Source organism: Pleurodeles waltl, chromosome 1_1 (genome assembly GCF_031143425.1).
Source record: "Pleurodeles waltl isolate 20211129_DDA chromosome 1_1, aPleWal1.hap1.20221129, whole genome shotgun sequence".
Lineage (NCBI taxonomy): Eukaryota > Metazoa > Chordata > Amphibia > Caudata > Salamandridae > Pleurodeles > Pleurodeles waltl.
This window is the reverse complement of record NC_090436.1, coordinates 614,634,321-614,657,467: the sequence shown is the minus strand read 5'-3', so window position 1 is coordinate 614,657,467 and position 23,147 is coordinate 614,634,321. Positions and strand designations below refer to the sequence as shown.

At 41.6% G+C, this 23,147-nt stretch overlaps 1 protein-coding gene across 2 annotated transcripts in view; it reads right to left on the bottom strand.

Annotated features, from left to right (window-relative positions):
• SLC25A46 (solute carrier family 25 member 46) overlaps positions 1–23,147 on the bottom strand; it is a 225,300-nt gene that overhangs the window by 3,960 nt on the left and 198,193 nt on the right. For both annotated transcript variants that reach the window (XM_069226441.1, XM_069226449.1), the window contains exons 7-8: positions 21,219–21,275; positions 12,847–12,904 (exon numbers count right to left, since the gene is read on the bottom strand). In XM_069226441.1, coding sequence (XP_069082542.1) covers positions 12,847–12,904; positions 21,219–21,275 — 115 coding nt within the window. The remainder of the gene's footprint in view (positions 1–12,846; positions 12,905–21,218; positions 21,276–23,147) is intronic.

Genomic DNA, 23,147 nt, shown 5'->3' with positions numbered 1-23,147 from the left:
GCCCTAAAGTTAAGTTCAACTTGCAGAGAATAAACAATCCTTTACAAACCAGGACATTAAAATCTTTATTGTTGGTCCGAACACTTTCTGTAATTCTGAGCCAAATGTGCTGAAGGAAGAACATGCTTTTGAAATTACTTATTACTGACTAGTTTAATGAATAATTGTTTCATCACAGCAATATAGGAAAAACGTAAGAAGCAGAAAGACTGTCACCACTATTGCACTTTCACCATTCATTAATATCAAACAACATGGGATATTTTCCTCAGAAGCAAAGACATCTATTTCTAGGCAGGAGCCATGAAGGTTTATTAATCATTACTGGGACTGGCAGGCCTTTGGTTCGGACATGAGGAAGCACATCCGATCCACTGTGATGCATTACCCAGAAGTTGCTTCCATCTCCAGCAGAACAGATGGACGCTCTCTACCATGGTCCCATTCTGTTCAATCATTGTCTTAACTTTTTTCACCCTCACCCCTTGTGACTCCATTACCTCCTTACGATTTAGGCTTTCTTATGTGGGAAATACTACAGATTCTTGGCTTGTCTGGACCACAATTTTATCAACCACACCTCCGGCTCTGGGATGATCTTGTCATCACCATGCATGGATAAGAAGTTCTTTTCTTCAGGTCAACAGTTTTTAAATGAAGGTCCTTGGGAGGGAATATGCAAAATTTCATTAGACACCACTACATGAATATGCCGTCCTGGCTAAGGTAATAAGAAATGTGGGTGTCATGTGATATTATGCTTATTATTACCGCCCACATTAACTCAGTACTATCCTCCTACTTTTACATGTCCTGCTTTCACAAAAAAAGTGTTTCCTTTTCTTATTCAATACTTATTCATTGCACATTTGCAAATAGCTGTCTCCACTAGACAGGTTTATGAAAATGCCCGTTATCAAGCTTTCCAGCCATGTTAGCAGATAAACTCCATATAATTAATGTTTAATAGTAAGCTTGGCTCATTGCCTTAAAATACTTTACTCTCTTTCAGTCCGCACATAGAGAGTTTTGCCAGTGACCATTGTCAAAGAATTTAAACCTGTATGCCTTGTCCACACTGTAGTTCTATGTGCAAAGGATGTAGGTTAAACACTGTGGAATGTGCTACAATGTAACACTCAGCGTATTAGTAGCCATTTCACAATTAGGAAAACTGCAAAAACTGCTAATTCAAACAAGTGTTGGACTGGGTCCACTCATTTCTGACTCCATGATTACAAACTTGTCACAGCTACGCTCGGCTGTTAAATTGTTTAGCGCTCCGTTGCCCAAAAAGGTATCCTGGGGCTAAAAGATTAAATGGTGGTTTGTTAGAGAATAATCAGAGCAAAAGGCTTAGGCAAAAAGGAGGAAGGTTTTCAAGGCTTTCTGAAAGACACAGTTATCAAGACATTAGATGTATAAGAGGAGAAAATTCTAAAACCATACCCATGAGTATCTCCAACCTGATCCTTATTACTTGCAAAGGCTTGCCTTTCAGAAGACATCCTGCTGGTACAGAAAAAAAAAACGTTTTCTTTTTTTTGTTAGATTCCCCCCCCACTCTAGTAGTGGCATGCTTCATCATCACGTCTAATCCTGGTCCCTAAAAATCAGGGTAGGCACGACCATATTTAATTGGTGTGGTATTTGTTTAACTAGGGTGAGTGTATCCCCTTTCCTAAACACAGAAGGTCTCTCTTCCATCTCTGAGAGCAGGGCCCTTCTTGAACTCTGCCTCGGATTCCTGGTACAGGAGAAAATTCTAGTGCCTGTGAGCCAGTAAAGAGAAGAACCATATGTGAACTCCAAAGTGCATGAAGTAGACCTTGGGTGTGTCAAAAAGGCAGAGGATGAGGATGTAAGCAAGTGATGGAGGAAACAGTGGCAGAACTTGGACAGAATACAAGACCGATAGTGGGAGTTATAGGTGACAAACTGTAGGTTGCGTGATAGGAGGCAGTGAAGGGAGGACAGGTAATGAAATAGGAGACAAAGAAGAAAGGTGATCGGTAAATCTAACTGCTGAGTTCTGCAAGTGCTGTAGACAATGTATAGAAGACTTTAGTACAAAGAATTATAGTAATTCAGGCGGGAGACCATCGTGGCTGGTCTACTGCCTGACAAGTAGAAAGACAGGTAAAACTACAGAGAATAAGATGGTAGAAGTAAACCAGGGCACTTCACTGATCTTTGCAGACAAAAAGAGATTGTGATCACGGTTGAAACCAAGATTATGAGCTATGGAGACTGGGTTAGGAGCAGGGCTGACAGGCCACCACCAACCAGAAGACTTGAGTGAAGCATCTTTATCTTTCATGCAGGATACTCATTTTATCTGTTTAAAGTTTTAGGGAGTTGTAGTGCATTCAGGAAACCAGGGCAGTGCGACAAAACAAGTTACGGACATTTGAAGAGGCACATCCCAGCTGGATAAGAAGTGGAGTATGTCAAGCAGGAAACAAGAAAAACAAAGGATCTCATCAGCTGGGCAAGAAGCGTAATTTGAATATTGAAGAGAGTGGGACCGAGAAGAATCCTGAGGGACTACAAGGACAATGGGAAGAGAATGGGAATGGAAATGGGGGAGAGGTGAATACCTTGACTATGGTTCCTGAGGCAGAATTTGATACAGACACGAGCCTCATCAAGGACATCTATAGACTGAAGTTAAAAAAAAAAAAAAAAAAAAAAAAGGTGTGCGGTGGCTGCTCGTATCCAAGAGTGGTGTGGGGTTCAGAAGCAAAAAGGCAGCAGAGCCCCTAGGCTTAAGAGAAGATGGAGATCATTAAGAACTGACATAAGTGTGGTTTCTGAGTTACACAGACAACAAAATTCTGATTGAGAAATATCAAGGATGTAGTGTGCTTCAAAAGAAGAAGATAGTTGAGCGTTCACTTTTTTTGAGGGTTTTAGTGGGAAGTGGAACAAGGGAGGAGGTGCAGACGAAGCGGAGGACATAATCATCAGCGTTGGGCTTTTTCAAGCGGGGAAAACTAAGGCATACTTTCAACTGGGAGGGAACTCGTTATTTTGCAGAGACAGATTAGAGGGGGCATGGAGTGCTGGGGCGATAGTGCCAGAGTCATTATGGAAGACAAGAGATGCACAACTGTCCCAGAGAAGATCAGGTTTTAGCTCAAAGTATAAGGCAAATGCACCTCTCAGAAGTGAGGGAGAAGTGAGTTATACACGCAGAAGTGAGTGAAGAGAGAGAAGAGAAAAGACCACGTTCCGAGGAGAGGCAGAAACTGCTGCATACAAAGGATACTTTCTTGTGGAAAAGGAGGAAGAGTTGCAGACACCTTGAGATGGTGGAGTTGCAGCAGGCCGGTTTAACAGGCGACTGTACGATTCTGAATATTTCTTTGGAGGCTTTAGAGAGAATGGCAGTGTAAAAGGTTGAGTGAACTAGCCTAGGCTTATTTATTTATTTTTATTTTTTAATTAAGACAGAGTTGATAAGACTTCTGTTTAGGGTGAAGTAGTAAGGGCACAAGGCTCTTTCATCCTACGTGCAGTTAAGTTTAGAGGCTCTAAGTTTACTATGAATCAGGGGACAGAGGGGGAGTCAAGAACATGGGAGGGGCAACGGGAACTCAGGTAGTGGAAAGGGGAAGTCGGTGGGTGTGGGAGGAAATTAAGCTGCACTCACTGAGGTAAGGCCAAAGTGGTCCAAGTAGGTGAGCCGTGATAGACACGGGGAAGGAGAGGACCTGCCATGACTTTTTGTGCCATGGCTATTATGGGCCAAAGAAATGGATGCACAAGGATATCATTAATTCATTTTTTTTCTCTCCTGCCATTTTGTGCTGCTCCTGTAAATCATTTTGTACTTTAACATCTGCTGGCATAATTTTTATCCGGACCACCTCAGTTAAGAGCCGCTTTGAGACCAAGGAGTGGCATTGCAGTCGTATCTAGTGTATTATAATCCTGCGTTTGGCAAATGATAATGCTAATGACAGGAACTTATAGCAGATTTGCCCTTTCTTACATTTAGGATGTTGACCCAATACACAATGTTGTACAGATTGGTCCACCCACACCCCTTGCACCGAAGCCAGTGCCAATGCCACCTTTCTCCAGTATTCACTGATCACTGGGCTGGTGCCAATCATAAGCAGAAGGGTTGCCCCACCCTATGGAGAATAGGGACACTCGTGTCTGTGTAGGATATATCTTGCTAAGGATGTATGGTGCATGGCAGGCTTGATATAATATCCTAAATTGGACCAGGAGAAAGTGTGTGTTACTGGATACTGTCTTATGATATGTCAAAACTGTGGTCCAGCTCGAATCTGTCACTGGAGTATGTCACATTCTCACTTAACCCAAGTAGCCACTGGTCCCGTTACTCTGTCCTGTAACAATGTCCTTTAAAACAGAAACACTCGCCTGCATGCATCTGCAAGTTCATTGATTGATTGCACTGTGGACAGTTCCAGTGGTCATCTCAGGAATCCCTCCAAACAGGGAAGGGCTGAGACAGTCATCTTTGCACCCAGCCCCACTGTAAATTTCTACCTCACCTCTTCGAAGGTTATGAAGGTCCTTTCACCTAAGAGAACCCTCTATCAATCCACTCCGCCATCTCAGCTGTCTGTTTCAACTTATGAAAAAGAGGGTAGCTCCATATTTCTGCATACAACGTAAAGTGGGTTACCCCCCCCACATATAATCAGAATCTAGCCTTGACATTACCATTATTAAATATAGGGCTACTTTGTCTCTTCTTTTTAGTACTAAGAGTGCCAAGGTCAGATCGTGTAGCACTCTGCCAAGAGATTCCTTTCACTATTAGCATGCCCGTCCCTCCACAATGGTAGATGTTGCATCTGGGATGCTATGTGGTAGTACTCAAAATCTGCGACGACCAAGCCTCCCTTCCCATAGGGAAGTTTCAGAGTGTCCAGTTTAAATCTAGGTCACTTTAGTACTAAGTCAATCCGGCAGAAGACAGACCTAGAAGTAGGCACATCACCCCCTGGAAGACATCCAGACGTTTGGGTAGCAAGATCATCTTACTAAGTGCCACCATCACTGCAAGAGACAGTGGAAGTTTCCACCAGAAGAGAAGAGACTGTTCCATACCATGAACAATCCTCTCACTGTTCAGCTCTATCTCCTCTTGAGCTGTGCGTGACACATGTTTTCTTGAATATTTAAAAGGATCAGGTTGCCATGCCATACCCAGAAGTTCTATTCTTGCTCTATGTGTCAATGCCCCATAGGGAATAGCCACGATTTGGACTGATTAGTAGCAAGTACAGAGTATTCCCAGAACTGATCAAAAGGCTGCAGCAGATACGGGACCGAGTCCCCTGTGTCCTTCATACATACCAGAGTGTTGTCCGCATACAGTGACACCACATGTCATAAGGACTCTCTCAATGTCCATACCACCCATTTCTAAGTGAAATTTGCTAGCCAGAGCTTTCACAGCCAGGTTGAACACCAGAGGCGAGAAAAGGCACCCCCAAACATGTGCACCTGCACAGCTCCGATTGTTGCGTTACCAGTTTCCCAATTCTGACATAGGTAGGTATACCACAGTTTCACCAAGTGCAGCAAGTGAGGTCCTAAGTTCATCCCCTCCAATACTTGGAACAAACAGTCACACCCCGCGATATCAAAGGCTTTCTTGAGGTCAAGTGAAGGGACTGCATAATCCAAGCTCTGTGTGAATAGGAAATATTCTGTGTGTGCAGGTCTCCGTAAATTGAAAATTGTGCTTCTATTTGGTATGAGCCCCACCTTATCTTCATGCACGAATGTCAGCATAACTCATGTCAGCTAGCAGTTTGCAGATAATCTTCGTGTCAGCATTGATATTAGACAAAGGTCGATACAATCCTATTTCCCATAGATTCCATCCTATCTCCCCTGGATCCCATCCTGGTTCGGGTATCGTTACAACTGATATCTCTCTTATCATATCTGGGAGCCAGCCCACACTATAGGTGCCCTTTGCTAAACCTAGAAGCCCACCCATTAGTTCATATGGGACAAGCTTATAAAATTCCAGATGTAGTTCATCTGTACAAGAGACTTTCCCATCCTGCATATCCTCCAGCGCGGCCCTCAGCTCCGCACTTGTGAGAGGTTGGTCTAATTCCTCCCTGTCGTCTACAGACAGCCTTGGGAGTTGCGCTCTGTGTGCGCACAGTCATGTGTATTCCCTTACAGGTGTGGGGCCCTGTGTATAAACTCCATGTAGGTGCTGCCAAAAGGCATAATTTATGGCCTCTTATGTCACGAGAGTGTGCCCTTCAGCATCTGTTATGAACGTAACAGCTACTCTATTAAGCTTGTTTCGGAGCAGCCAGGCCAGCACTGCCCCGAATCTGTCACTTTCCCTTTGCAGATATAGTCCATAAGCCTTATGTGAGAACCCATCCAATCTGTCATAGGTCTCCCCAATGGATTGTGTCAGTTGTAGTAATGATTGTATGTCTTCCCTCAACTGAGGCAAGCTGAATTCTATGTCCTTGACTTTCTGTTCGACTATGTTGTTGTCTCTGCGTAGTTTTTCAGCCATCCCTACTGTCTTTCCAATGCTAGTCCCTAGTATAACTACCTTCACTGCATCCTATTTATTAGCCCTCTTATCTGTGGACCCTCAATTAATGTCATAATAGTCTGTTATGGTTTGTCTGAGGTATGAAGAGAACTCCCCACCCCAAAGAGCCTGTCCTTATTTGTCAGTCGGGAATCAAAGTTCTTCACTGCCTAACCGTCTGCACCACATGAAAGTGATCTGACAGGGTTCTACCCATGTAGTCAACATACACACAGTCTACAAACATATCCAGCCTTGGAAAGAAATAGTCCAGCCTACTGTAGGACCCTTGGAGTGGTAATAGCAGTATACTTTGTCATCTGGGTGCAGAGGGCCCCCCCCTCCCCAACACATCTGTTAACTGCAGTTGACCTGTAACATCTGCTAACTGATTTGAAATCTGTTTTGGGAGTCTGGACAGGGAGGGTGTCTGTGTTGTGCATCAAGGACATTGCACAATCAAAATCTTCTGCCCACAACATGGAACATCCCAGCTGGAGAAGCAGCTGGTCTTGGAGGTTAGGAAAGAAGGAACTCTCTTCTAGGTTAGGAGCATACCCATTTAGCATACTCATGGGGCTTGTATTCCCAGTCCCACTGACCATTAAGCAGCAACCCTCTGAATCTCGCCTCACATCTGTAGTCATAAATAGGACACCACCTGCTATCCATGGGCACTCACTAGTAAAAGGAGTAAACTGGGGAGTGTAGTTGCCCTCTCCACTCCACTGTGTGGACAATTTGGTGTGTTCCTGAAGTGTTAGGTAAGTTTATTACAAGAACGCTGTCAGTACGGTGTCATGTGTTGTAGGAAATAATCAATGTCTCTTAACAGCCATCCAAGATTAGAGCCAGTCCCTGGCGCCCCAGCTCAACCGTGGGGTTCTTGGCAAATTAGTTATAGAAATGGACTTTGCACTTCTTTGGGACTGACCCGTCCCCTCCACTGCAACTGTGCAGTCCAGCCCCGGGCCCGCCAATAGTTTCTATTGGACAGCAATGGCGTAGTCTCCATACCCATTATGCACATTCTTTCTTGAGGCATCAGAGCAGGTTCATCCCCAAGTTCCTAGCACACCAGCAGCCTTCACATGCCGGAGGGTCCCCTCTTCTCTGCCAGGACTCTCCTCTTCTACTGTTGCAGCTGTGCGACCTGTCGCTGTATCCATCCCGTAGTGCTCCCAAGCTCCCTCTCACTAAACCACAGCCAGAGGTCTTGCACCTCTCGTCAGCCCAGGTTGACAAATTTTCTTTTGGAGGAGTACACCTGTAGTGTTTAAGGATCGGGTGTTGGCTTTAGAGCAGGACAAATGAAGAAGGTAAATGCCCGTAGAGGTCCAAAGCCCGTAGCAACTAGAGACCGAATGAACATTGATAATTTGCACTGGAAACATAAGTGAGTGCGTGCCAGCACTTTAGTAGCCTAGCAAAACATGCTGACTGATGTATTGGTTACGTCCACTCAGTCACCTTGCTCAAAACACCCTTTGTGGAAAGTGCACATATTTCATGGGGACGAGGGGGCAGGTTTATTAGTTTAACTCCAGCCTAACAAACACTGGAGAATGTGCACAGATTAGGGGAATAGTGGGGGAGGGTTATTCTAACTCCGTGGTAACAAACACAAGAGAAAGTACACACATAAGGAGTTCAAATACACACAAATAAAATAAATATACATTAACGATTATTTCATAAATGTACATGAATACTTTAAGAAAGCTAAATACAGAAAATTTAAACACAAATGAAATGTTAAAAATTAGCACACAAAAACTGCATAAAATATTAATTTCAATAAATATAATAAACATCACCCCTCACCCACCTCCAGCATAACATACTAATCAAATCTGTTCTGATAAAAACTATTTTATTTTCAATTTATATATACTTAGCTATGTTTCTACAATAACATTTAACACAAAATAAATATTTAAATGTTAACATACTGAATAACAGTTTATACTTTAAAAATATTAATATGTTCTTAAAATACTACACACAAAATGCATCAAAAATAATTTACCAAAACGTGTGCGTGTGCACACATATATAGACACACATATTTAAACATACATAAAAATGAACATAGGAAGCAGCATGAATACATTAATCGTTTATCAAATTAGATATATTTTACTTCAACAAACCCCAACCAAATTCCCCCAATAAATCCTACATTCAGAAACTAAAATGTAATAACTTATTTAAAACTTTAATAAACATGTCAATAAATTATTAAGAAATAATTAAATGTTGGGAAATTTTAGGGACAAGAGCCCAGTACTCAACAGTCAACCAACAGTTAAAGCGAAGCTATTGGGTAGCAGGAATACATCTTACAGTTCTCAAGCCCTGCAGTTACCTACGTCCTGTAATTTTAGCCTGGGTGTGTGCTGTACTTCTGCTGTGGCCGCAGCTTCTGAGTTGCTGGAGCAGAGGCAGTTGCCCCATTTAGAAATTTAAACTTGGAAGATTTCCATTAGAGACTCCCTGCAGCAGTGCTCATTTTTCAGCAGTTGTGGCCTTCAGACCGATCTTGACTTCACTGAGCACTTTAGCAGTTGAGGCCTCCAGGCCAATCAAGATACTCACCCCGGTTCTAAAGGCGCATTCAGACCACAAAGTAATCAGTGGCTGCTCCAATCTTTTACTCATGGCGAGTGGACTGTCGATCACAATCCATACTTGATTTTTGCAAAAGGCTTGATGTGGTTCACAGCCAGAATTGTTTAGGGGACTGGGGGACACCTTACACAACCAGTTCACTCCAGGCCTTGCTGCCTTGCTGTGGTTGATGATTTCCCATGCTGTGCTCTCTCCTGGATATTCTCTCCTTCTGCAGCGCCAGGTACATTCCTTCCCTCTCAGCAGACGGGCTTCCAGGCTAGAAAGTGTAGATTTCTGCTCATGTCCCTTCATCTTAGGGAGACTGGCTGTAATGCCAGCACCAACCTTCTACATACAGTGCTCCTTTGAGTACTATGCAGGACACACCATTCCTTGGTCATGAAGAACTTGGAACTTCAACAACATTGGGTGGTTTGGGTGTCAAGTACATATACATTTTCAAAACAGGGGATGGGGATAAGCGGTCTCGTGCTTCAGAAGCAGTCTGGGATGGTTCTCCTTTCAAATGTCATTATCTGGCTGTTCCACAGAAACACTTGTCTTGTTAGGTGATGGCTGCCACAGCACATAGCTATGAAGTTACTTTAAAGCAGGAGAATCCGAAATAAGGGCACAATGAAGTGTGAGATCGCTGTACCTGGTTGCCATCATCTTTCCTAAAGTAGTAATCAAGGACAGTCAAGCGCTAATGCCCTCCCTAAAAAGATCGTCACCTTGAAAAACTCAGAAACACATGCAAACCTTAAAAAAGCAGCAGTTTGTAAGAATAAACTTGTGAACTGATGAGGACAAAATTACGAGTGCACTCTGGATCCATGTACAAAGGTGCAGAGAGAAATAACTGACACAGGCTTGATGGGATGGAGCTTATATGTGGCTCCAGCGTACCTTCCAGAGTGAAACGAAATCTATGCAGAGCTGCATGGCACCACATACCGGTGCATGGGAGCAATGTAGTTCAAATCTTTCAGATCACAGTCTGGGCCCAGGGATAAAGTAAAGGTGACGAGTCTGCGGCTAGAAGTAGCCATAAGACTTTTTTGGAATTCTCTTGTTTCCCAAGCAGACTCTGTTGCCATATAGATCTAAAAATGCATTAACAAATTCTGTGGCTCTCAGAGTATTTGTATTTGTATTTATAAAGCGCATTCCGGCTGAGGCATCGAAGCGCTAGAAAAGGTAAGAGACGCGTCCGCTGAGAGGGAGAGAAATCAGGAGACAGCAGTTAGCGCGGAAAGAGCCAGGTTTTGACTAACTTCCTAAAAGTTAAAAGATTTTGTTCCTTCCTGATTGTCCAGGGTAGGAAATTCCAGCATTTTGCTGCGGCCACCGTACAGGCTTTATCCGCCCATTTTGCTTTGTAAGTGCGGGGGCCTGAATTCTAAAAGCTCCTGATGAGCGAAGAAGACGCTTGGGTCTATACCAACAAAGTTTAGAAACCAGATATTTGGAGCTGATTCCATAAACTGATTTATGAGTCAAACATAAGGTTTTGAAAAGAATTCGCTGGGCCACCGTAAGTCAGGGCAGTTGTTTTAAACTGTCGATAGCCGAAGCTGAGCAAGGGAGGTTCAGGATAGCTCTAGCAGCCGTATTCTGGATCAGAGGATTTGTCTAGATTGAGAAACAGGGCATTGTAGTAGTACATTTTGGACATCACCAACACCAAGGTAACTGTTATTTTCCATTCCCTTTGAAGGTAGGCGAAGACTTTCTTTAGCATTTTTAGAATCCAAAAGCTCGTTGTCACAATGTGGTTGACATGTAGTCTAAAAGAGAGACAATTGTCGAAGATAACCCCTAAGTTTCTTGTGGCGGGAGTAGGGACTGGCAGAGTGCCGCAGTCGATCGGCCACCAACAAGAATTCCACAGTTCACTTCCTAGTCCAAAGCAAAGTATTTCGGTTTTGTCACTGTTTAATTTGAGCCAGTTAGACTTCATCCAACTACTGACTGCCTGCATGCATTTATTGAAGCAATCTGCCACTTCCTCCCAGTTTTTGTTAACTGGGATGATCAATTGGGTGTGGTCTGCATAGTAAGTAGGTCTCAAACCAAACGATCAAATCAGTTTGGCTAAAGGGGCAACATACAAGTTAAACAAAGTGGGACTAAGTGATGATCCCTGAGGGACACCACAGGGTAGTAGGTAGGCTGGGCATTTGAAGTCTCCGCAGCTAACCGTGGTCCACCTATTAGTCAAAAAAGATTCCAATAGCTTAAGAGCCTGCTCTCTAATGCCTGCTTGATGTAGGTGGGCTAGCATAATTTGCGGAGAGATAGTGTTGAATGCCACAGACAGGTCTAGTAAGATCAGAATAGCCCCTTGCCCTTCGTCCACCATTCTCCGGATGGAGTCCGAGGAGGCGGACTCTGTGCTATGTGCCTTCCTGAAGCCGTGTTGGGAGGCATCTAGTCCTCCTGATTCTAATAGGAAGTTTATTAATTCCTTGTTAATGTGTTTCTCGAAAATCTTAGCCAAAAAGGGAAGAAGGGCAATGGGACGCAAGTTATTAAGGTCCTGGCTGTTTCCATTTTGCTTCTTTTTTAAAGGGATTACTGTAGCCTCCTTCCAAGATGCTGGATAAACCCCAGAAGTAAGGACCTCCTGAAAGATTGGAGCTAGGGCTGAGGAAACAAGGTCGGGGTCCAATTGAATAATAGAAGGGGGGCAGGGGTCCAAGGGAGAGCCTGATTTGATTTCAAACATCAGCTTATTAATTCTGTCCAGGGGAAGAGGTTGAAAATTGGATAGAGTGAGGTGGTTTATACTGGAGTCCACGTGAGCCATATTGGGATGGCCCGCTCTCTCCTCACAGGGGATGAAGTTAGCATAAATTTGTAGGATTTTGTTTTCAAAGTACATAGCTACTTTACTGCAGAATTCCTGTGAATTCTCCCATTCTGGCAATACCGGAGGGGAGGTCAGAGCATTGATCTCCTTAAAAAGTTCTCTAGGGGCGTTAGAGGCCTCTTTGATTTTTTAGATGTAAAATTCAGATTTGGCTTTAGTACTCGCTTCTTTATAGTTTTTCAGAGCAATGTTTAATTTGTCGTTCTCTGTTAAAGTAGCATTCAATTTCCAGCGCCGCTCTTGTTGGCGATACTTTCTTTGGAGAAGCTTGAGGTCTTTAGTAAACCAAGGTTGACTGGGTTTTTAAATTTTACGTGAATCATAGACCTGAAGGGGGGCCAATTGGTTCATAGCAATGGCGATTCCCTGTTTGAATCAGTGAATTATCAGCCTTGGCAATCATTCAATTTGAAGATTCAACCACTCCTAAATCACAGCATCATTTGTTTGATAACTCAACACTCAGGAGACTGGAATACTCACGTTCTGAAGGCAGCTTTGCTGAAATGGCTAGCTGGTGATTGTTCCTTAGTTGTCAATCTGTCTCCCACACTTGCCTTCCTCAACAGTAGACTTAGCTTAAGGAGCCACATGGTTCAAAAGTTAAGCAACGATGCAATCACTTTTTACTTTTTTTTTCTTAAGGTACATGGACATGACAGTGTGGAGTTCACATTTTATGCATTCTGTCGCAGCTTGTCCTAATTAATAAATGTTATATGTACACAACATCTTATCTCTTTATTTACATGCTGTACACTGACTAGATATAAGTTACAGACAGTAAATCTGTTACCTGCACAGTCTCTATTAGGCTTGCTGAGTAAAACGGAGTCGCTATCACATAAGTCAGCCTATGGAAAATAGGAAAAATTGTTTACATTGAAATTAAATGAACACACATTTTTATTTACAAAAATGAAGCTTTTCATTATACAAGTTAAAATTCATTGTTTTATTCACAATGTATTCATCATTTATTTTCAGGTTCATGAGGAATCAGCTGGTAAATGCTACTCTGAGCCCATTTTTCGACAGACAGGCCTCCAGGCACAGCTGGAAAGAGCCATATATATATATATATATATATGGCACCATAAAACTACTGCAATATTATCCAATATTGCTCCCAACCAAAGCAAGTCAACAGACTGAAAATCTTCAAAACCAGATGGCTATAATAGATATGAGCTATCGAGTGAGTGTCAACAAAATACAAGCCATGAAAGTGTTCAACAGCTACAGTGGATACAAACATAAAATTAAACGTTTTCTGTATCGTACACAAAGTCTACTGAAGTAGGGCTCTAGGATATCAGCCAGCAAAAGCTAGCACCCAATATGCACCCAACATAACTCATCTCCGCGATGGCACATCGATTTACCCAATGATAATTAATAAAGAACAGAACCACACTATATCGGTTTCATTAAATGTCTGAAAACTGAACTACTCCAATTCATATAAAACAACTTCCATATAACCGTGGGCCGAGTCTGAAGAATAACAGATGGGGACAGTTTTTTTCACAAATTTGACTATACTTTCTATGTTCACATCTTACAGAATTTGGCCACAGAGCTCTGAAGTGACCAAAAGGCATTATAAAACGTCTTAATAAATAAGCAATACTCTGCATAGATGTTGTTTTAAATGATGAACGCATAAACACTTCTTACAAAATAATTGTTTTGGCTAGTACATTTATTGAAGTAGGTCAGAGTAAATTACTAACTAAATATGTGATGTAAAAAAAGACCTGAACAGAACAGCAACTACCTGTGAAACCATATTCTTTGACATAAGGAAAAGAACAGCTTTCCACCAGACAAGTTCTTTCATGGTACAAGGTGTGTATGATTCTACACAAAATTTTCCACTTAAAAAACTATTAAGTTATAAGGCATAAGACTCAAGCTTCGATACATGCAAACATGCAGTGGTTTATAATAGACTGACGAGGGCATAAATACTGTTTAGTTGGTAAAAACGCAAACATTCAGGGACATAGGTAGGACTAGAACTTCTGGGCTTCAAAGACTATTAATAATCCAACATGTCCTTGTTTCAAGAAGGATGGCTGAACTTGAGGAGAATTGCAAACTCTACAGCAACCTTTCAAGGCCTGTCTAAGCAACAACAGCTTTCGCTAAATAAAGGAGGTGTAATGTGAACATATTGTTTATCCCTTGCAAAAGGCACATTCCCGAGAACAACTGGAATTTACTGGGTACTTATTTCGTTTATATATAAAAAAAAAACTAAACAAAAAGACTTGATTATCAGACAAAAAACCCAGCTCTACTCGGATTACAAAAGGTGTCTCGATTCAAATTATATACAGCCAACTCACAAAACACTTAAGCTATTTTATACAGCAAACCAAGAACCCCCATTATAATAAGATATACAGTGCTTCACTAAGGAAAGGAAGAATGACGTTGGTTGGAGAGAGGGGGCACAATAAAAAAAAAGCTGCACACTATGAGCATGGGAGCTAGCTCTCTCAGTCTCACTCCAAGTACTCACATCTAAGTGCCTTATTCCACACTCTAAATTAGATAAGCAGTGCCCTAGGAATGGCCCAAAAAAGAAGGAAAAAAGTAACCTCAACTTCATATAAAGACAGAGCTTTTGTAAAAATACCTCTCCCTCACCGGCCAAGCCATGTAGGAAACCTTGGCTGCCTCTATCAGAGAGGCTACATATTTTCTACTTCTGTCAATCACCTTCCATTTCACCGTTTCATCAGAAGACGAAAAGAAGTCACAAGGCCTTTAGTGGCCAAGTCTGTCTTTTTTCCTTAATGATGCTCTTTCTGTAAGACTGTTCGGGCTTAGTGTGCAGAAAAGCACAAGGCAAATGTTGCTACTGTGCACCCTTTCATAGCAGTCATCAGAACACAGAATCACCATCACTTCCTCCTACATTAGGTACTCTTCGCTCAGCATCAGAAAACAGGCTACACGTCTGTACCAAATGCTATTACAATTGTTATTGTGCACTACATCGACAGTCCATAAGCTTGCTGAATGATATCAGTGTACAGTGAAAAATCTCTACAACAACTACGCCCCTTCAGTCACAACAGACTTTTACAGGGCAGGGAAGTCTGCGGCGTTAACTGTCTGCTACATGGAATAGGGCTTAAAGAACTCCACCGAGTTTCTTAGCCTGTCATATTTTAATCCTACAAAGTGAGGCACCAGTTAAGGACACCTCAGTCAGAAGGATATCTTTATATCTATGGAGGCTGGACATATGTGGCACACAGCTTAAATGGTGGTGGAGGGGTTAGGATCCCAAACCTTGGCTCAAATCCACACACATAGAAGAATATGGAGACTGTGATGAGGAGGTGAGTTCGGAACACATTCAGGTATGCAACTAGTGTCCCACAGCAGTGGGACGGCAATTCACAAAGCAGGTGAAAAAAGGCTGTCTGAGAAAGAACATCTCATGTAAGACGTAATAATGGCCTGAAGAACTTATGAGGAATACAATTGTAAGGCAGAATGGGCTAGGTAAAACCTGTATTATACTATTGGTGCGCTTATCTGTATTGCTTCATACCCCAAGCAAGAAATACAAGTGCTTTTGACAAATTAATAAGGTGAAAATGAGGACCTAGCAGGCAACAAAAGTACCAACAAAAAGGGGTAGAAAAAGGCAGAGTCTGAAAGAGAAGCAGGAGTGGAAGATCATGCATGAAAGTTAATGACGTTTGGGATAAAAGGGAATATAATCATATCCCTGTACAAACAAAAGAAAGAGGAGAAGAGCAGCAGGTTGTGCGTTCCATCAAGGTATATGTTAAATAAATGAGTTTTCATTTTTCTTTGAAACAGCATAAAGGTTTTTACAAGTACCAGGTAAGATGGGAGTGAGTTTGACAGTAATGATTTGGCACCGAACTCTACATGGAATTAGAACTTCCTAAGTTCTATTATTTTTTAATTTCCCGAGGTACACAGGTAGTCAGGTAACCACAAGCATATTTTAGATTTTGAATTTATTTCTCTTAGTGAGGAATAGATTTTCTCCATTTCACATGGATCCCGCTCCACCCTCTTCCATCCTAGCATTTTAGGACTTGTGTGCCACTCCTGTTACCATTATGCTTTAAGCTATCAGTAATAAACCTGTAGTTTATTCTTTTGTTCTTTGAGCCAGCAAGATGGCTCTAGCGCTTTCATTACTCAAGAAATCGCCAGATGACCCTACTGTCCTAAGCAATTTTTGCACAATCTTGAGTTTACCCTTTTCTACCAAGGTTCTGGAAATGGCTGTCACTGGGCAGATTTCATATTTTTTTAGAATGCCAATACATTCTGAAAGCTGAACAATTGGTTTCAGGCCTTCTCCTAGTACTGAGTCTGTTTTAGTCTCTGTATTTAACGATTTGCGTACACTGCTGGACCAGGTCAGCTCTTCAGCTCTGGTCCTATTATGTCTATTCGCCGCCTTTGACTGGATGTCTTATGATATTGTCATCAAACATTTCTAAAAGTAGGTACTAAAAGCACCATACTGGGTTGGATTTAGAGCTATCTGTCCAAGGGTTCCCAGGCAGTCCATTATGTTCCGGATTAGTCAGATTTCAGGCCATCACCTCTGGTGTTACCCTACACTCTTCTCTTAGCCTGAACCTTTTTACTTTGTATATTCTTCTTCTAATTAAATGGATTCATTCGTCTGACCTCAGACTGATTAGCTATGCAGCAGATACTGCGATTCTCGTCTCTGGATGACCATACTCAGAATAACAACACTGCTTTCAATGCTCCATAATCTCAGTGGCAGACTGGATGAGAAAGAACTTCCTGGAACTCAATAGTGATAAAAACAGATCATCATAATCTCGAAAGAATAGACCTTAAAATCCCCCAGCTGGTTTCTGGCCTCCACCTACGCCTGTTTCATGGCTTGCATCTATCTTGATCGAGATCTTTCTTTGGCTCAGCAGGTTACAAGCTACCCTCATCATGCCTTTTCTGACTATTTTTAGGATACAGGATTCTTGTTTTTTGCCTGAGTCATGTCTCCTCATGATTCAGCCTAAATTGACTGGAATACAGTAATACGCTTCTTCTTGGCTCACCTGTATTTCTTATTTAAGGACTCCAAAAAATACAGAACTAATTTGCCTAGTTAATGCTTGGAGTTTCAGCTACTGTCTTTCCTTTCCTACAATGACTGCTATTTCTAAAAGGATACTATTTAATTCCATGTGCACCACTTTCAAAGCATTTCACGTTTTAGGTCCTGTGTAGCTAGGCTGCCAACTTTTAATGTAATTTAGAGAATCTCTGAAGACTCTGCTTTTTACTGGTTAGTCTGTTTGGTTTTTCCTATTACCATTGTAGTTCTCAGTTCTCTAGAGCAAGGACACCTTTTAGATATTTGCGTGCGCTACAAATTACCAAATCAAATCATATTGCTGGGAAAGTGAGGCAAGTCAATTTAAACCCAATGCTTGCTCCAAGATGAAGCCAGTGCACTCCCACAGAAAGGGGGAAATTGGTTATACTTTCTAGTGCTAGATATAAGCCCTGCTACAGAATGAAAAACGTTGATGAAGCAAGTGAGGAGTTTGGCGTATTGACTACAATGGTGTTCCCATTCTCAGTTCTGGCTAACTCTAAGGTCTGTCAGATAGTTTACAGGGCCTGGGTAGAGCAGTAATTAGGGTACTGACAAAGTATTTAATTTTATTCTACAGTGATTACCAACATTAACAGATAAACAACAATTCAAGCAATGGGTGTTTTCCATTAACACTTATTTTCTCCATTGTTGTTTTTCTTTGTATTTGAAGTAGATGGTTCAATTATATACTATAATCAAATACAAAAACAGATTTCTTATTTGGAAATTATATTTATTGGTCAAAATACATTTTATCTGGACTCGTCCTTCTTCAGGAAGCCAATGTATTACTCCAAGGTTTCTTACTTTATCGGACGTTACTGTAGGAGTGCAGAGCTATAAATGCTTCCTAAGCACCCAATGGTCAACAGCTTTAAGACAATGTTCTAGTCCTGCAATGTTCAAGTCAGTTGGGTTTACCAGCTTCAAGATGAATATTGTAGACATCGTTGTAGCATGCTAGGTCAAAGGACTTTAGAACTAGTAGCGGTCTGGCTAACACACTGAAGATCACCTTGTTTTCACCATAACTGCACAGTTCTTTTAAAGAATGTGCTTTGCTTTGGCTCTTCATGGTGCACACTTCCCATTGTAAAATCCAGTACTGAGTCACCACATTTCATTCTGCATACTGAGGAGCAGGGAATTAAGCCTCAATCATTTTTGCTCCAAGCAAAGAGATATGAGAGCATTCTGCCTCAAGTGCAGTGCTACCAGCTCACACTTGCCTCAAAGAGAATGCCCACATGCCTTAAGAAAAAAACCAGATGCTTCTTAAAAGAAGTAGTTGATGCCAAGCCAACAACAGGCGTAACTTTTGAGGGCAGCAGTTTCGCACACATTAATACAGTATATTTTTTCGTTCCCCTTCCTGAGCATCTCAACCATGAGGACGCCTATGCCATAACAAAGGCAGGCACAAATCTCTATTACTTATTCTCTCAATATTAGCTATTGTCAGTTCAAAACCTTCAGCCAAATATGTATGTTGTTTCAGCTAAGTGTCTTTGGAATAAACCAGATGTATTGCACCGCCCTGCTTCCCAGATCAGGGGAAAGCTCTTCTCTACCATGTTTTTTGGGAGGTGTATCCAGTTTCCAGATTATATATTCACACTCCAGAAAACCTGGTACATGCTTTCCTTTAGGGAAAATAGGTATCCTGTTCTTCTTTTGATGCCAGTAACCTTTGTAAGACGCTTGGAAATTACTATGCTTAACCTTAATTTTTGCTCTAAAGGTCACTTCTATCCAGATGTCATCCTGTTGGTGCTTAATTTTTTTCTAACCCGGTCACTTTGACCCAATCGGTACCAGACCTATACTGATAGCATTACTTCCTGTTCAGAGGACTTTTCCTGGTTTTGAAGATTTTCTCTGAAGAAACGGGACCATGTTCCAGTTTCTATTTTCTCATCCAATCCAGAATCTTATGCTAAGTCAGGGACTACAGTGTGAGGGGAGGGAAATAGCATCCTTTACCTTTGGAAGCAAACTAGGAATACAACTCTAACAAAAACCTGTGCTTGTCAAGGAGTAGTAGAGAGATGACTGGGCCTTAGATTTAATGCAGTAAAGTAATGACCCGAAAAGGAGAACGGAGATGCTGCTAGATCAGTCAAAGAGGTAGGATGCCAAGTTCCTATAAGGCAGGGGTGATGGGACATGACAAGTCGATAGACAGCGGCTGCAGGGAAAGGACAATCAGTTCCTGTTCATAATGGTCTTCATAACCTTTTCCAGATCTGAAGCCCATTTGATGGTCAAAGAAACCAGGGATCCGAATGAACATAGTTCTTCTAATGATTTTTGTTCAAAACAGGGTGGGTACAGGAGATTGGTCAGTATTTGGCTTGCTGACTTCTCCTATTAGATATTCTTGTATAAACACCAAATACATAATCTATTGCACCTCAAAGTCTACAAACCTCTAGGGACGGAAATCTTGACCTGTTTCAAAATGTCTACAGATCAAAAGGACATTAAACAGAGCTCACAAACCAGAAAACGAAACTTCTCATAAACATAAGGCTGACCCCCTCCCATCCCGCCCCCCAGGTCAGAAGGTCAAGAGTGCACAACTCTTTTGTGACTTCTATGTTAGAAGGAGAAGGAGGCTCAGAAACCATAAATGGTATGGCCACACACTGGCTATCATATGATCTTTGTCTTAGTTCCACAAGATTGAGAATGGCTTTTGGCCAAAGAGGAATGGGAGAAAAGATGCAGAGCAAAATGTATTAGCATTTATCTTTGAATAGGAATCTGGATAACAGGATACAAAGTATATTTATCTTGCATTTCTCACGAAAATCGTTTTTAGAGAACTCGATTGGGAGGACCCAGTTATAATCTCACCAGAGAGAATTGCTGAAAGTGCCCATCTACATTTTCCAGACCGAGGGATGAACTGCTGTCACCCTTAGGTCTTAGGCAAACAGGCAATGCCAGGCTGTTTGAGCTTCCTTAAAGGTGGTCTTGAATCATATGCCTTGCATTTTGTTGAGGTAGCACAAGAGTTCTGTTGTGTATGGGTACCATGGCTATGTCTGATGATGTAATGGATTGAAGAGAGGACCAGAAAGACAGCCTTTATCTTTGGTCAATGCCAAACGCCTCTACTTAGTGCTTCATGAGAGTCCCCAGTCCATTGTGGAAGTGTTTACTATGATTAAAGAGATGGGGCTTTGATAAAGTACTCACTTGCCTGACTCCATCGATGGAAAGAGCTACACCTGTGAGACTGTCCGAGACATACTGTAAAATTCGTAGTCGAGATATAAATACACAGAAGTGAAACTAGCCATAAATCAAAAGCAAAGCAATAGGTGTTCGTTGGAGTGGCAGTCTGCCTAAGACAAGGGAAACACAGAACATAGTGCAGTTGGTTGTTCATGGGCCTCTTTATCATTGACAAGACACGTCATTATACCATTTCTAAAAGATAATGAGTGAGAGTGAAGGAGCTGCAAAGTAAAAAAGCGCGTTCCCAGTAATCACTGTATTTAAACATATCTTTGCTGGAGTCATACATAAATATGTTGTATTCTACCCAATACAAGCATTGCCAAGAACAATAACAAGACAATATTTTACCTGACTGCAGTAGTAAAACTAAACCTCAAAAAAGCTCATGGTATGTATGAACAGACAGCTTAATATCTTAAACGAATCCTAAAAGAAAGGTATTCATAAGTCCCCTTGTAACAATTAATCACAGTGATCTAAAATGACATCAATAGAAAAAAGATTAAGGAACATGTAGATTGTTTCTGCATCGTTTGGAGATAGTCAATACCCACTAGTCCTTGGGGGATTCTGCCATGAAACGCTAGAAGGTTGAGTAAAACTGCTTCTAGAAAATGGACATCTCCAGCAATATGCTAGAATGAGAGAGGTGATTATTTAGCTGTGGATGAATAGTTGGATTTGCTTGGATTTAGCAAGGATCTATCTGTAAATACTCCAGTCGATACATGCTAGAAAAAAAAGAAAGCAGAACAATAAACCATACTCACGCTTTAAGGAGAAGATGGCCTCCTATTTTCTTTGCATTCCATTTGTGGGAGAGCTCTCTGAATCAAAACACAGACATGGAACGTTACTGCAGAATTCAGTTTCACAAACGTAACAGGTTTGTACTGAATAATAAGAAAGCTACATATAATGCTTTTAAACAACTGCAGTTTCAGAGCTATTTTGTAGATCAATTCAGTTGAGAAAAAGATATGCAGTATCTATTCAGAAGTGTCAGAAGCCTTGAGGAATGTAATGATGGCTCGTACACTAGTAAACTGTAGAAGCTTTTTTTATTCCATGTGGACAGGCAAGGTAGGATACAGGACAGGATAACACATCTGTCCATGCCCGAGTCACCACCAACTGACCTGAGCTTCCTAGCCAACACTTTTAGAATCCCCACAACTTCTGGAATTCGGACATGGTTACAACATTACACAGCAGCTAAAGGAATCTTGGCAAAGATCAATTTTGAGACAAACACTAGACATTAAAAAATTTTTTTTTTCATTTTTTACAAAAAACCTACACACAAAAAACAACTCTCAGAGAATACTACTAAAGGGTACCCTAAATGAAGTGAAAATAAACAAAACTATCACAGATTCATGACATATGACTCGACGTAGAACTCAGCAGATGGGTTACTCCGTCGCAACAGTGATGGATATCTGTTCACCAAAATCTAAATCCTATTATGTCCTGTGGGATTTAGATTTTGGCGGACAGGATATCGGTCACCGTTGTGAAGGAGTAACTTCTAAATCAGGGCCATAATCTTTAAACCTGACTGCGTTTCTGATGATTCTGCCAAATTTACTTACTTTGAGAGCATGTGACATATTAGAAAGGTTGGATCAACTTGCTGCATATTGTCAGTCTGTAAGTCATCAGAGGAATCCTTACTACAAACAATATCATTTTCAGACTAAAAATGCAGTGTTGAAAATGGCCTTCGCCACAGGGCTACCCCGAAACGTTTTACTTTCCTCCTCCTATTTTTGCTGGATATTTGCTCTTCTTGGCCTTAGGACTCTGTGCGCTTTACCATTGTTAACCAGTACTACAGTGCTTGTGCTCACTCCCCTAAACATGGTTTAATTGGGATATACCTGATTAGCATATTTAAATTACTCTTAAGAGTGGTATACCATATACCAAGGGCCTGTAAATGAAATGCTACTAGGGGGCCTGCAGCACCCACCTAAGTAGCCCTCTAAAACTCATCCCAGGCCTGCCATTGCAGCCTGAATGCAGTGTCACACTGCCATGTCGACTTCACATTTAAATCTCCTTGCCAAACCTTAAACTCCCCTTTTATTACATACAAGTCATGCCTATGGTAGGCTCTAGGTAGCCCATAGGGAAGGGTGCTGTGTAATTAAAAGGTTGTGCTTTTATGTTTTATATGTCCTGAATTGTGAATTCCTTATTACATGTAATTTCTGTAATTCCTATATAAGAGGAAGTAGATATCTCATGTTTGGTACCTATGGAATGGTACCAAACGATACATGAAGACGTCAGATTTATCATTACAGTTTTGAAAATGCTAATTTTAGAAAGTTGGCATTTTCTTGCCCTTAGACCTTGATGTCTGCAGCCTGTCTTGGATCCGAGTTTAGCTGACAGACTTTGTGAATGCCTCTCAGTCACAAAATATTGAGATTTGCTGAGCCTCAAAGAGTCATTAACTGGCTTGATGGGAGGGTGGGGGATGGTAGAGCTAAGCACAGCCCTACTTTCACCTGAATAGGTTGTGCCCTGCTCCTCATAATAGGCCTAACAACCCTGTATTGTCACTGCATCCAGCTTGGAGCCAGGGCAGGGGAGGCAGGGATCTCCTAGAACTACAAAGAACCTTCCCAAAAACGTCTCCCACCTTCTAGGAGCATGGCACCAGGATATAAAATAGGGTTCTCAGACGC